The 16,618-nt window shown below is 42.1% G+C and overlaps 1 protein-coding gene across 3 annotated transcripts in view; it reads right to left on the reverse strand.

Moving 5' to 3' along the window:
* Window positions 1-16,618, reverse strand: part of bsna (bassoon presynaptic cytomatrix protein a) — a 105,132-nt gene that overhangs the window by 61,789 nt on the left and 26,725 nt on the right. For all 3 annotated transcript variants that reach the window (XM_047570343.1, XM_047570507.1, XM_047570426.1), the window contains exon 2: window positions 12,854-14,344. In XM_047570343.1, coding sequence (XP_047426299.1) covers window positions 12,854-14,344 — 1,491 coding nt within the window. The remainder of the gene's footprint in view (window positions 1-12,853; window positions 14,345-16,618) is intronic.

Here is a 16,618-nt window from a genome sequence, read left to right on the forward strand (position 1 = left end):
CTTTCTGGTTATCTTAAGCGATTAAAGGAATGTGCTTGAAAGAAGAGTAACACAACTTTGGCCTTTTAATATCTTGCAATTTTTGGTTCTCTACCTTGCACATTTTGCCACATTTCTTTCTTTTTTATTATTGTTATTATGTCATAAGTTTACCACATTAAATTAATCAGTCAAGGAAAAAAATACAAGTGAATGGATCCGGGTAGAGAACACAGAGGGGTGTGATGCCAAACACAAAGGGAATGAAGGAAATAAAAAGTGTGAGTCAATGTTCACTGTGTTTGTCACACTCCCAAAATACACCTCCACCTCACATTTACACACACGCACACACACATTACAAGCGTAGGCACATTAAAAAGTGCATTGACTGAACCAATGAGATTCGTCTTTCCATAAAAGAAATGATAAAAAGGAAGACAGTAGATGAGATGTGTGCTCCTGAGTCATTCACCCTTTTCACTTCAATAATCAATGTGAGTCATGACTACGTGTGTATGTGTGCCTGGTTTCTTTTGAACAGCAAATTCCTTTTTTTTTATTATTATTATAATGCCAAGTGTTATGTGGTATTGTAAAATCCCCATTTTACATACACACACACACAGGGAATTTAGCTCAAGAATCTTTTCTTTTCTTTCTTTTTTCTTTTTTTTTTTCCACAAATTTTAAATGGCCTGTGTGTGAGAAAGAGATAACACGTAAAAGAAAGGCGATCAACGTGTTTGTCTTTGATATGAACACATCAGAAGCCCAGAGTGAAACAGAAAGAGCCGTGGGGGCAGAAAGACGTCAGTAGAGACATCTCTTTTGACTTCAGTCCGCATACCCACGCAGTATGTTAAATCTGTCAAGTTACACCGTTTGCCAAATGTCCTGCTGTGAGAGCTTGTCTGTTGTTGCAGTAAAATCAATGCCATGTTCAGGGACCTCGGAAAAAATGAAATCTGAATTTGTAAACAGGCTAATTTTTTGTTTTGTACCCTTGAAACCTGACCAGCCATTTCCATTTTGCAGCATTAGTTTTAGGCAGGCAGAAGATGCAGACCATTCAGGCAGTATCAACCAGTTCCCACCTGCATCTGTCCGACCATCTCGTTTTTACCCTTTACCCCTGACCCACCCACACACCTTATCAAATTCCAGTCGATAATCTATATGCATTTACATTCTACATGTTTCACTGACAGGACAAGTAAATAACGTTGACCATTATGTAATATTGCAATGTTCTGCTGGGAAACTTTTGGACCTAGCATTCATTCATGTGGATGTTACTTAGACATGTAGCACCCACCTAGACCAGACCAGGCCCCTCCACCCCATAGCAATGAAATTCCTTGATGGCAGCAGCCATCCCAGCAGGATGCAGCCTGACACACACACAAAACACTAGGAACAACTCAGAAAACATTTGTTTATTTATTTTTTTCTACAATAACTAGACATCATCACCAAATTCTTATTCCACGCTATAAGCCGTGAAAAGCAGCAGCATGTACATGACTTAAAAAAAAGTTGGATTTTTTTTTCAGGTGTGAGGATTATGTGTGAGGCATTTCTGCAGCATCACTGCAAAGAAGCCACAAAGCAATTACAGCTCAAGAGCAATTTTTAAGGATGACACATTTCTCAAAGAGAAACCTGCATTTTGGCTCTGAAACGTTTGACGATAACAAGCTCCCTGCCACTTTAAGTCACTTTGACTGCAGTCGGCTATAATGACCCACGAAGCCCGTACCCGGCACACTGCTCAAAGAGAATCATTCATTAAGGCTTAAACAGCAGACCCAGCTCCAGTAATAGTATTTTTTTCTTATACCATCTGTACCCTGAAGCTTCATCTTGGTAAAACAGTGTTCATCTTGTGTTCCATCACCAGCAATTGGAAAAACTGATACTGAGGTTCTGAATCTTAACACCATCCATTGCACCTCTTTTTCTGTGGTTTTGAAGTGTGGTGAACCTCATTTTGTCTCACTAGCGGCTTATATCTGTGAAATAACCCTAATCCATGAGGAGATCAGCTTCGATTTGTCTTAAATCCCCCTCATTCATGGCTCTGGGCTTTTAGGATGAGCATTTTTCTGTAGTCCATGGTGCTCATGGTGCACGGGACTGCCTAACAAACAGACATGTCATTTAACCTGTACAATAACATGTGAAAAGATTCTAATCTACAGCCATCACATGCAAGATGTGCATGACTTGTGTGCTATTCATCAGCAACTCTGTGATACCGGGAAGCATTTGTCAACGCTAGTGGGAATTTTATGCTTGCGTAATGCTGGGATGGATTTTGTCTAACTATGTGTCAAACTGAGTGTCAGTGCAACAAACACAAACACCATTTGCGAACTAGCAAATCTGTGACCCAAAATTGAGAAAGACTGTTTCCAATTTCTAAGAAGAAACTTTCCAGTTTAATGTGGCAGAACTTGATTGGCCTGGCCTGGCATGGCCTGGCCTGGACCTTATCCAACCAAACCAGGCCTAAATGCCAGTTTAGTTGAACAAGAGAAAGAGCCAGGCAGTGAGGTTTTAAAATCTTGTGAAAACATATATAAGACACGTATGCATGGTACTTCATCAGTTTGGAATATAGTGAATTTGTTGAGATTGTTGTTATTCATGTTTTCTGAAGACATCAAGGAGTGGATCTGCTCTGGTCTAGGTGGGTGCTACATGTCTAAGTAACATCCACATGAATGAATGCCAGGTCCAAACGTTTCCCAGCAGAACATTGAATTGCCACAACATGGACAGCATTATTTATTTTATCTCTCAGTGTTTTTTTCCAGATGCACACATTCTTTTTCTAAGATCTGGAGATCTCTTCCCGCCCCGGTGAGGGAATTCCCATCTTCTCTTCAGCAGTGCTCTGCCTGCACCTTAGAGTTTTAGCTTGTTCAGACTGTTCACAATGTGCCTCCCTCTGTGGGAGGCATGTGTGTGAGGGGCGCTCTTAATCAGCTGTGTAGCCCGGGGGAGGGAACAGCTCTCCTCACTGACCCATTTAAAGGCAACATGGCGGAAAGAGGAGTGAAAGTAGGACAGGGAAAATGCAAAACTTTAAAGTATGGCAGGAGAGCGGTCCGACAGCACCTCACCTCAGAGATCTGTCTGCGGCAAAGATGAAGATATTGATCCGCCTCTCTGCCCCTTTCTCTTCATATTATATCGTCACTTCACATAAGTGCACAGCTGCCCTTGAGAGATTATAAACTAGTTCCACTTCGGTTCGACAGAGGTGTTCCAACTGAAGACAGTGTAGTAGTACATTAATGTGCATTTGCCACTTGATGGCCCCCTGGGGTGCCGTTCTGCCTCAAAATAACACCGCTATCACTACCTGTGAGGTGGAGAGTTGGGCAACAGCAGCCTAACCACAGAAAAGTGAAGCGCAGTGACAAAGACGGAAATGAGACAAAAACATTCTTTTTCTTTAACATGCACATACAAAGCTGTGAGATGAGCTGAGCACACATTTTAAATTCCATCAAGAAAAACCTGTGAAATTTAATTTTATAAGAAAGAAGAAAACAAGATAACTGCTGGTGATGAAGGACTGTTTTCACAGATCTAAAACTATTTCCAGAGGACGTCCTCACCTGAACCGCACCCCTAAAAAATTTAACAAGACACTTTTTAGAACAACGTGTTTCCAGCCATCCCCAGTCCCTCCTCTGTGGCTAGAGAGAGGGAACAAACTCACTGCCCTCCTTCTCAGACTCTTCTCCGTACTTGGTCGCCTTGCTGAGCTTCACTGCTGCATCCCTGCCACTCATTTCATATGTGCATATTTAAACTTGATGGGAGCATGTAAGGAGGGAGTCTCTGATGTTGCTTTATAAATCACGACTAACAATTTACTTTCTTTTCGGTGCGATGAATTTAACACTTAATAGTTATTTACAAACATCCCTGGCAGCTCTTGCCACTCTCTCAAAAATGTCAAAAGTGTTGGACAATGCTGTAATGATGGCTGTGGTGAAGTTAATGGGGGCAAAGGTAGGCATCGTCACACTGCACCGAACAATAGTTTTTTTTAGTTTCCAACTCAGACAACAATAACACCAGCAACTACTAGATGATTGCCATTCAGCACAGTTGCCATTCAGTTGGGTGCCAAGGCAACTACTTTAGCACTGATTAAAAATAAATGGACTCCTCACCATCATCAGATTCAGTTCACTGAGTACGTTTTATTTTAGGGCTGTGACACACCAAGACGTCAGTGGGCCAATTTCCAATGTAGGGTTCTCTGGGTGCGTCTTTTTTCTAGCGTTGCCACTAGTTGGACCCCTTTGGGAAGCTTTAAACCCAGTTCAGCATACTGAATTGTCACTGGAACGAGTTGGGAGAGAGATTTCTCTGACTGGATGTTCAGCTTAGAGAACCAGTGCACAGGGAGCAGAAGAGAAATGACGAGACTAGATAAAATGACAAAGTTTGAAGGCCGTGGATGGCACAACCCCATGCACACCTGGAATACAGTAGATCAGATGATCAGCATAATTCAAGAGAGGCCATCTCTTCACAGCTCTTCCTAGCTTCCTAACCTCCCAGCTAATAGTAACTCTTCCAGTTTCCTGGAACAGTTATTTCCTTTCATGCAGCATCTCAGCTTGACGTTGGTTATAGTCTTACATTCAAGTGAAACTTTTTTGGCACAGACACTTGTCACAGTAGCTCTTTGATGTCTGTTGGGAGTCTAGGAGAACAATTGAGTGATTTGCAATAAAAGTGTAACCTAAAGCTGATTTGATAAAACAGCCTTTAATGCCACACAAATGAAAGTCTAGACCTACTTATTTAGGTTCTCTCACCATTCACCTTAAAATCATACAGTAGATCCAATGTGTGTCTTTGTCAGACATTGTGTTCTAAAAGCTTGGTGACACTTACAACACTAGCTGGAGAAATAACTAAAATGTAGGTGACACAGGAAAAAGCTTTGTCTTTGCCTGTATCTCAAGGACTCCTCTGTGTGTGTGTGAGTATTTGTGTGAGGCCTTCATTTCCAGCTGGGAGTGTTATATTCACGCAAACAGTTAGAGAGAATGGGACCAGTGAGACGGAGAGAGAGGACTCTGTGAAAAGCAAGTGGCTGAGGACTGAGAGCTCATCCATACAACGGGAGCTGTGCACAACAGGAGACAGACAAAGAAGCTAAATATAGTGAATAGGAGAAAACGGTCAAAAGCTTAGAGGATGAGGGAGGACATGGGGGGGGAGGCAGATGGAGGGATGGAGAAGGATGGACAAGGGTAGATGCATGGGTGGAATGAGTGAGAGAGAATGGGGGGCTGGAGGAGATAAAGCCCAGATAGTGTAGACTTGAGGGAGACAGGAAGAACTGTGGTGAAAATGATGGAGGTGAAGGAGAAGCTGTGGAGGACATCAGTAGAGAAAAACTAATCAGGTAAGAGTAGGAAAAAAATAAGATTCATGACAGCAAATAAATGAGGCAAGCTGAGATAAAATCATACGGCGAGCACTTGATTTATATCACAACAACACAGAAACAATATTTATTCCCTCTGTAAAGTCTTTTTCGCATGAATAAGTTTTGTAGCGGCAGCCACTGTTAGAAACCATGAGGTTTTCATCTGTCTTCAGTGTCATCACACAAACAGAAAAATCCTAAAATGGCACTTGCCCCTCCCAGCAAGTGAGACAAAGCAAACACACGACTTCAGTGTACGTCAGCTGCTGGTATTTAAAGAACCAACTGTGAGAAGTCAAGTTAGCACGCGATGCATGGCACAAACGTCAGTGGAAAAGGAAAAAAAAAAAAAAAAGTTTGAGGTGTGTTTAAAAGGGATAGGCTATGGCAGGTTTTGAGCATCTTTATAGAGTATGTCCAGAACATACCTATGGTTATAGGTATTTATTTATACAGAACTTGAGGGATTCACAGCAGAGATCCATAAGCACACAAGTTTTAAGTAGTAGCATCAAATAATAGCCTAAACGTTTCAAGATACATTCCAATATTAAACCTATTTTTTATCACTTTGTATCCTTTTAATCTCTCATTTTCAACAGTCATCTTGCTTAAAACTGTAGCTCAAGTGGTTTGAGAGGAAACCAGCCTTCTGTACCTCATCTTGGACCTGTTTTCACACCTTAGAAAATCATGACAGGAGACTCTGGCCCTTCCAATCACAGATCTTTTCAGAGAGAGGCCCATCATGTTGCATAAATGCTGATGCTTTTTGGTGGAAAGCCTGATTCAATTGTGGAAAATACTGCCGGTTTCTAGCTTCCTGCTTTAGCAACAACTGTCTGCACTGCAAAGCAACACATTTATCAAGAATAGATTCCAAAGCTGATTGTATGCTTCTGCATTAGGTCTGTAGCCTATGCCACAACCCCAAGCCTCTCCAGATATGTACCCACACACTGTGACGGTGCAAACCTTAATAGCAGTGATTGGTTTGATGCTGCAAAGATCTATTACAGAGGTACAAACCAAGTTTAATTGAATTGCTGCATCAGTGTACACACTGTTCTCATTTCTTAGTAGTTTGGTCTGATATATTAGGACTGTATGATTAAAACTACTGTAAGACATCCTTTATACAAACACTTTGCTCAACTGGAGACCAGAATACATTAACTCACCACTAGCTCCTTTAAAACCAGCACATCCATCTAACTGACGAGAGTTTACAGTAGTTCAGACCAGCAGGTGGCTTTTATGTTCCATGACTTGTGAATTTGATGACTAATTTCATAAGCAGCTGGATGAAAAATCCAAAAACCAACAACGCATGCATAAAAACTGACATGCCTTGCAGGTTTCTAAATGCATATTGTATGACTTCTTTAAAAAGGTGAGTCGGGCTAGATGTGTTGAATAAGTCAAGAGCTCAGACAGAGTGAGCGAGAAAATGGAAGAGAGGCCAAGAGTGAACAAAGTTTAGTTTCCAACAAGGGTGTGAGAACAAAGGGGCACAAAGGAAGATAATTAGAGAGAAGACGGGAGAATAAATATAAAAGGAGGAAAGTAAAAGAGAAGGAGGAAAACAGTAATAGTTGCAGGAAGTAGGAAGGTTATATTTACACTCATAACAGGACTGATCAGAAAGTTGCAAGTTTGAAGCCCACCTGGGAAAATCTGGGTGGGAGAGAGAGGATGAAAAAAGGAGACAGAGGACGAGATGAAAGGAACAGATGGAGAGGAGGTGGGGAGATGGAGGCTGGGAAGAGAAGGAGGGGAGCAGAGGACGGTGAGCTGTTGTATTATTAATTGTAGTGAGATGTCCTGAAGTGCAGGAGCGAACCGTCCATTAGGAGCTCTGTCGTTCCTGCTGCGCCTCTTATCCTCTATTTTTGTTCTGACTTCGTTCTAAATACGGAAATGTGACTCATTCCGTCATCATTTCCTTCCCTCCAACCCTCCATCACTGTTTCATGTTTCATGTCTCATGTCTACAAGTTTTAGTTCAAGCCAGTATATTTGACTGCTTTAAATTCTGACTTTTATTCTTGGATTATTGGAACTGTTAAAAACTGCAAAAACTATTCACTCACAGAAGCACACACACATTCACACACCAGAGCCACTAGGAATAACCGGGGGTTCAGTGTTTTGCTCAAGTACGCTTCAGCGTGTGCTACATTCTGGGAACGATCGGGGGATAACCCTCTGGTTCGTGGACCACCTGCTCTACCTGAGCCACAGCTGCTCCAAACCCTTGTAACTATTATACATTGTATTAAAATCGGAATTAATGCAGTATGTAATTTAATAAAAACTATAAACTCTTCAGTCCTGTGATAGACTGGCGACCTGTCCAGGGTTTACGTGATGACATGTCGCCCCTGCGACCCTCCAGAATACAAGCTGTTACAGAAGATGAGACAATAAACTCCTTATAGAACAATGACAAAAGCTTGCAAGCACAGGTGAGGTGGTGGTTCACCATCACAGACTGACCAGAGCTAATATAGCTAATATGGTATGTTAAATATTTTAGGATGTTATATTTAGAAAAACCACAATTAATCAATTAAAGAAACGCCTTTTTCCCCAAAGTGGAAGTTTTCTGGTGAACCAGAAACAGGAAAGGTGAAAAGTTTTCCTACACGTAAACGGCTCAGAAAGTCAAATCCTGCATTTAATGTATGGCATATAAGTACATGCTGCAGCACATATGTTCAACAAATGCACATGCTAACTTGCATTTACACACAAATAGACCGTAAGATGATAGGGTGATGGATTATTTGTGTGTCTGTGCATGTGTACGTACTTGTGCATATGCGTGTGGGGCGCAGTGTCTTGCACAACGCGACATCTGCTCTTTTCCTTCTGCACTATTTTCAGATGCTGACCAGCAATTCAGTTAAACAGACCATAGAAATTGCTGTGACACACGAACACACAGTGTATATACACCCACTCATACAAACAAACACACACACACACGCCAAGTGGATTACATACATTACGCTCACACATGCACATCACTATGCTCCTTTTACAGTGTTAGTCACCTATAATTACACACACACATGTCACATACTCACACTGAGGAGTTGACTGGAGAGCCGCAGTTAAGTTGATTATTGCGACAAGTGCAACGCAAGCTAATGATTACTGATCAGTTTAGTGTTGGGGTGTGTTTGTGTTTACATGTGAGGGTTTTGTTCTGTGGCCATGTAAATCTATATCCAACTTGGTCATTTTGTGATATTGTGATAAACAGCTTTTGTCAAAGTTTCGTCCTCTGCCCTCCATTCACATGTTTACAGGTTTTTATTCTTGTATATATTTTGTCCAAAATGACCAGAGAGAAATGCAAGTTACCAGAGGTCAGGAGGTAAGGAGACCAGGATACAAAGAAAATATGAGAATAACGAAACATGACTCTACACCTGTGGCCTCAACGACCCCAATAACGCAGACAGAAACCTTTACAATGACCAATCAGCTCCTTGCACATGTACACATGCATAATTAAATACGTTCACACAGAGAGACTCATGAAATTAAACATGTTAACCTTTTGGCTATTGTGGCATTTGCATGAAACAGCAACAACAGATTGAGATGACGTCACCATTAATTTGGTTGCTATAGCAGCAATCAGCGAGCGAATTACTTAGACTGTGATCCTAACTATGATAATATGAGCATTTTGCATTCAACAGAAGAGTAAAAGCTTTGTGGCAAGCGCACTGAAAAGCCTTGTTTGCTGCCAGTTGCTTGCTTTTAATGTGTGACAGCAGGAAATGTTTGATTTGCATTAGCAGAAACTGAAGTATTAAATCTGGTTCATTTGCAAGACTAGCGTTAGTTTAAGGACAATTCAACTCCAGTACCTTAACAGAGCAAGCAGGGGAACTCTCCAGTCGTTTTCAGAGAAAAAACAAAATTGAATCAGTTGCTTGTCTCCGGGCATAACAACAGTAAACACAGACAATACTTCCTTAGATGAGGTATTGTAGATAAACACAAACGACCCCAGACCCAGAAGAAAGTTAATCAGATTCACTGAGAACTGAAGGTTTGTGTCTGTGCTGACCTATTTGTGGAAATAATCATTGTACTGATTCACCTTAGAATGAGTGCCCACTCTCTAGCGTAGATCCGGTATTTGCACACACAATCTCAGATACAACACTGACCAGAAACACACCGAAGCACACGCACTCGCCCTGCACAAACTCAACTTGGCCGATTAAATGTCGCAATCCCTAATCAGGTCTCTTCAGAGGTGCAGCTCCCCACAAACACAAACGCAAACTCACATGCACACACTGAGGCACTTAACCAGGTGGACTGAGTGCAGTTATCCTAATAATTGTTCCGACAGCAGCAGTGACAGCTGCGAAAGCCTGAATGACAGGGCAGAGAAATGGCCTCATACGCTCATTCACTCAACACCTGCTTATCGAGTGTACCAGTGTGTGTGTGTAAGATTATACTGATTTGTATTTTCTCATGTAGATTTGAGTATTTGATTGTAAAAATGAAGGAAAGAAAAGAAGGAAATGCCAAAGGAAGAAGGACTCAAGAAAAGAAAGATAGCAAGGAAGCTGGGAGGGAAGGAAGAAAGCAAGGAAGCAAAAAAAGGAAGAAATAATAAATCAACGACAGAGGAAGGAAGCAGAAAAGAAGGTGGATGAAAGAAAGCAAAATTAGAGTATGGACAACAGAGAGAAGAAGAAAGGGGAAATGTAAAAACAGCCCAAACTGAAGAGAAGAGCTACACTGTAAAATTTACTGAAGTGACTTTACTTAAAAAAAAAAAAAAATTTAACTCGTCGCCTTAAAATCAAAGTAAACGTGTTAGTTGTTCCGTTTAAGCACAACTTAATTACTACTACTACAATATACAGCTAACATGATTTTTTTTTTGAGTTAGTTTAATTCATTTCATTTAGCGTCCAGCATTTAACACAAACTGCACCCTTCTTAAATCAACCATTAACTTCAGATTTAATTATATTTACTCAGTAGTTAAGGCTCTCTTAATGACATCAAATAAATGCTTGAATCGACACAGCCCTCTAAAAACAATAAACTGACATCAGTTGAATGCAATATAGTTGTAAATGACAATATGCAATGCCAGCACACACCCTCTAATGAGGCAAAGCACTGTGCTTGAGTTAATGAACATTAATCCCAGCTACACTGCCAGCTACCACGGTATGACAAGTTGTGTTATTAAGCATAAAAACTACTGCCAGTACATCTGTGATATCATCTCTCCTTTGTTGGGAGCTCTCCCTCCCACTCTTTGCTTCACTCACTTGATTATTCCTCATCTTTTCCCCTACTGTTCTACTTACTGTCTTTTGTGTGAGTGTGTGTGTTAGTGCCCATCTTCCCTCTAGAGGCAGCACGTGACTCAGCTCTACATGTCTGATTTCCTCTCAGCCTCGATCCACTTCTCTTCCCTTCTGTTTCCACTGCTGCTTGCTGTTCGTCCCACTGTCTCTTTATATGTTGTCTTTATTCATCTTAATTTCACTGCGCTCTCTTCCTTGTGTTTCCACGCGTTTATTGTACTTCTCTTTGCGTCTCTGTTGCCACTCCTTTATCCGTATGTTGCAATTGATTCATTCTCTTTCAGCATCTTTTTTCATGTCAATCTTTTCCACTCCTCATCACGTTTTGCTCTGGCTCGACTAGTTGCCTTTAACAAATATGTGGCGTCATGACTGTATTAATTTCTAATTAGCCATAACACAGCATTTTTTATTTAATCCTGTCATCTCTAGATCCTCTCTTCTCCTTCATTTTTTTTTTCTTGAGAGTCACAGGCCTTAACCCACATTTCACATATGCCTACCCACACTTGCTCTTTACATAGTAAGTCCTTTTATGATCTGCATGACAGTTTCAATGGTGATTTCTCATGGTCTAAATAACACTTTGACCCCATTCTCCATCCTGTGTGTATTTGCCACAGTCCTGTACAGTACTATGAATAACTGTACTCACAGAAGATGCTGAAGGCATCATGCTCTTCAAAGTAAGCGTGAGTCACTCTCTTCCTTTCATCTGTTTCTTCCAATAGCTCTTTTCTCTTTTTAAAATTGTAACTTACATCATTTTTTTTTATCACATTTTCTGTAGTTTTTCAATTTCTAACTTTCTCACATACATATTAATCTTTCTTTCTTTACTTTTCATTGCCTTTTGCTGCACTCTGAGCTGGCATCTGGATTAATAAAGGGGCAGTGACAGAGAAGTCGGCCTGTGCGCTTGCTTCATTGTACCCTGTGCAAGACCACTTTAGTGGAGAGAAAGAAACCTTAACTGAAAAGGATGTCTATGTTTTATGATTAAGCTTCTCTCCTCCATTCTGCTTCACTCTTCCCTTGCCCCTCTCGCTCTGTCCACATTCATTTTTTTCTCAGTCTCCCATACCTAAACGATTGCTTTCTATCTACATCCCCATTTTTAATTCACTTACTTTTTATTTTCATTTTATTAAGAATTGGCTTTATACCAGTAAAACCAATTTTGGCACTATTGGCGCTACTGGCCCGGCCTGTCGAGTTCCATGTTGAATTCTCAAAGTGAAAACTTTTTTGGTGCTTTTAGAAATAATAATATGACCTGAGGACAGAGTGTGTGGACATTCGTACTCAACTAAATCGACTGATAAAAAAATCTAAATTAAGTCAAGTAACAAATGGATTTAAGAACATACAAAAGACACAAAGACAAGTGAAATAATCTACCTAATCACAAATGTTGGAAAAAATCCCTGCGACCTGCTTCAAGATTTATAACCAACATGGCAAAACTATAGTTTATGACTTCAACAAGTGTATGCAAATATCTGACATCAAGTGTTAATGTATGTGCATGTGTACAGAGCAATATCCATAAAATAAAATAAAATAAAATAAAATAAAATAAAATAAAATAAAATAAAATAAAATAAAATAAAATAAAATAAAAACGTTACAGACAAGGAATAAAGTTAGGGATAGAAAGGCTAGCTGAAAAAATGAAAATGTAGATAAAAGCAAGATTACCCAGAGAGAGACGCACAGACAAGGAATGGGATGCAGATTAGTTACACAAAAAGATAAAAGACGACTACAGGTCCAGTTGCCCTTGCTTTGCTTTTAGGTTTTGTGGCTGTAACACAATCTTGATGACTGAGAACGTCCACAGATAAAATGAAACATCAGCCTATAACAATGGATAAGAGGAAGTCTGCAAAAAGGAGAAAGATCCTCAGAGGAAAGTGAAAAATGTGTAGCCCCACAGTGAAGAGGAAGAGTGTTTCATGCCGACATGCTTGAGGCTTATATATGCATTTGTGACTTTAGGAGTAAACTTTACTGCATGCATGTATGCTTTTTCTCTTACCTCCACCAGATGTGGTGTGGGGTTGAAGCCACACAGGTTACACACTTGGCTCTGACACTGCGTACAGGAGTTGTAGTTGGGTGGGTCGGAGCTGCCGATGTTCAGCTCTGTTTTACAAAGAGGACAGTTCACTTTGGGCTTCACAGGTTCCGGAGCAACAACAGGTGCCTTCACAGGCTCCTGCTTCTGTGGCATTTTCTGCAGATGAGCAGGTGTTTGCTGATGTTGTTGTCCTTTTGGTAGCGGTTGTTGTCCTTGCTGCCCTTTTTGATGATGAGCTGGCGACTGATGTTGCTGATGCATGTCTTGTTGGTGGGACATGCTCTGCTGTTGCTTCTGGGTTGGAGCATGTGGTCCACCCATGATACCTCCCACTTGGCTTGGTCCTTGAGGACCTCCCATTTGACTTGGTGCATGAGCCCCTCCCATCTGACTTGGTGCATGAGCCCCTCCCATCTGACTTGGTGCATGAGGACCTCCCATTTGACTAGGTGCATGAACACCACCCATTTGGCTAGTTGGATAAGGGCCTCCCATTTGGCCAGGTGCATGAGGACCCCCCATTTGACTTGGAGCATGAGAGCCCCCCACACCAAAGGGTTTGGTAGTGGGTGCCCCTTGTTGTTGCTGCCTGTTGTCAGGAGTTGCATTACTGAACACCACCTTTCCTCGTGCAGGGCTTGGCTGGGTGGAGGCGGTGGAGAGAGGGTCAACGTTGATCAGGGTGCTGGCCTGATTCAGCAGAGATGCTCCAAAGCCAAACAGTTTGGTCAGACCATCCTGTGCAGGAGGAGGGGCTTGACTCTGAGGTCTGTGGGCTGGGGAGGATCCAGCGCTTCTAGTCTGGTCATGGTGCCGTGTCATAGGCTGGTGCATGGGGGAACCACGGCCTAAATCAGGTTGAGAGGGTGCCTTGGTCAAACCAGGGAGAGGTACAGCGCCAGGATGGGGAATGCGAGGACCTCCTGTTTGGCTTGGGCCTCCTGTGGGACCTCCAACAGATCCTGGAGCCCCGGGACCTCTCTGGGAGTATGGGTCAGTCCTCATCCCCTGCTGGGAGGGCCCGGTCTGAGACTGGAGGCCGCCAGGGCTTGGATGTCTCTGTAAGCCTGGGGAGGTGTGAGGCTGGGCCTGGGACCCTGACTGCGATGAAGGGTAAGACTGGGGCTGAGACTGGGGATACTGCTGGGATTGGGAGTAAGGCTGAGACTGGGAGTAGGGTTGAGTCTGGCCATAGGGTTGAGATCGAGGCTGCTGCTGCTGCTGTTGGTGCTGCTGCTGCTGCTGGGTGGCTTGACTCTGTGCCAAAGGTTTGGGCTGTGCTGCTGCTGCCGGCTGCGTTGGCTGAGGTGTGGGCTGCTGAGGCTGTACAATGGGTTTGGCTTGGTGGGACGGAGAGTGAATCTGCTGTTGGCTCTTAGAGCGAGGTGTGGTCATATCAATGCCAAGAGCTCTCTGCATCTGGCAATTTAGACACAGCCATTCCTGGACCTGAAGACAGAAAACAGACAGATATGATGTTGGTTTAACCGTTCAATATAAATAGCATGAATCAACGTATTCCGGGTATCTTGCACATCAATTCATACACAACTCAGAAAAATCCAGATGGGCTTGAATCAGGTGTATTTAAACAACATCTGTCAGAATAACATGTGTGTTCGGAACGGATCAGTGAGGTTGAACTGTTTTGTATCAACGATTTAGTTTTGGTTCTGCAACCATCATTATGATCCATTCTTTCTCCATTTCAACACTGATTGCTATTGATTACTTTAAATACCATTGTTGACTCATACAGGATGAGCCAGTGTCTCTCATCATCCAAACTACATGGACTGTATTCAGTCATCCAACTTCAAAGCTGTACATGACAGTGGATGCGTGTGGATATTACAGATAGAATCTGATCCATCTTTCTTACTATGGAAAACAGAAGTGCAGAGAGAATAGTGGTAATCAACCAGAAATAGAGAGAGAGAGAGCTAAATCAACCACAAATTGACTGCAATGCTGAGTGATTGCTGAGCCGAGACTGCAACCTCAGTGAAAAGCATAACATATCTCACATACACACATGCACACACACACACATAAATCCAAAAGGACACACAGGTATGCAACCTTGTACAGAAGTCAAGTGTGGGCACAAGTGAGACACAAACAGATATACACTATAAAGAGACAGCCAAATGAAACAAATACGCAACAGCCCTCAGCATCTAAAAATAAAAATAAAACATCACCCCTCCTCTCGTTCTGTCCTCCTTCCTTCTCCTCTTCCTCCAGATGAGAGCAGATACTCCCTCGTGTCCGGACCTTGCTTGGCTCTCTAATTTCTTTCGACTGCAAAAAACCCACAGCTCCTCTCTCAGCTGTTTCAACCTGCTCTCATCTTGTCTGTCCTAACGTAGCATTGCATCCACCGCTGCGACCCAGCTGCCATAAATAGTGCTAGTTTAGCTCCTCTGCAGCCAGAGCAAAGCTAGTAAATCTCTGTACGTTTCAAGCGTTTCTCCCATCCCCTTTCCTTCCCACAATGCAATGCACGAATGTACTGTATTACCCCACCCGCTATTTACTAAACGCCCCCTATTTTTTTGAGGTGCTTCAGGATAAGGTGGCTCCTTGGATTTGTGGGGAAGAGGGGAGAGAATAAAAATGCCCGCATCAGTCACGTACCCTAACTAAGCAGTTCCTCCCACTGTGCTGTCCCAGCCTGCTTTGCTGTCTGGCATTTCTAGCTTGACAGCATTACTGATCCCATGTTCTGTTAACAGCGGCTACAGCCTGGCATCCTCCTTTTTTCCTTAACATATTCTCTCTGTAACCATCCTTCCTATCATCTCCGCTTCACCTCACAGTTTTCTTTTAATTTTCCTGACATCTTCTTTTCCTCTGTATATTCACTGTTTTTAGTTTTTATCTCTATCCACATTTGCTGTTCTCTCTGTGATCAGGTTGAAAATTTAGGTCTCGTTCCTTGAATAGCTAAAGCAGCAGGAAATCTGAAAGTATAATTTTTGCCGTGCAGGCTCCTCCTACGTCGTGCTGCCATAATTACATCTCATGGAGATGGTGGATGGGAGATGAAGAGAAGCAAATATGGGATAAAGAAAAGGCGAGGCAGGGGGAGATTTTAATGAGTCTCTGTCTACCCTTCTGCTTTATAGGCTACATCACAAGAGACACTTGAAGGAATGAGAGATACAGCGAGGGATGGAGGGATGGGAAAAAGCAGGGAAAAGATGGAGCGAGCTAACAGTGGAGGGAAAGGAGTCAGCAGTTTTTAAATCCGGGCAGCTCTTCAGCTCTCATCATGTCAAGCTTAATCAACAGCGCAGCCACGCAGAATACAAATTTCTACTTGACTGTAGTTAAAACCACTGAATTATTTACACATCTGATGACTATTGGTAACAGGTGAAGAAGAATCACAGTGCTTGAATGTTGTTTTGGTAAAAAGGACTAAGCAGGCAGTTTTATTTTTGATGAAAGGTCAGTGTCTGAAGTTGGTATGGTATGGTATGGTAGTCATACAAGGGCAAAAACAATTGCAAAAACCAACAAACTGCAGGTCTTGGGTGCCCATAATTCATGGGTGTCTTCTAGAGCTACACTTGCTATTTTGGTTCCTAAAGGTGAAGCACTGTGCATTGTTCTAACTGGTTGAGGTTGGTTGAGACTATAACATCACTGCTCTCCACCAGTTGTACAAGAGACAAAGCAGTCTTAATAGCATTAACACCAATAATAATATGTCTA

Source organism: Mugil cephalus, chromosome 1, assembly GCF_022458985.1.
Source record: "Mugil cephalus isolate CIBA_MC_2020 chromosome 1, CIBA_Mcephalus_1.1, whole genome shotgun sequence".
In the NCBI taxonomy this organism is placed as follows: Eukaryota; Metazoa; Chordata; class Actinopteri; order Mugiliformes; family Mugilidae; genus Mugil; species Mugil cephalus.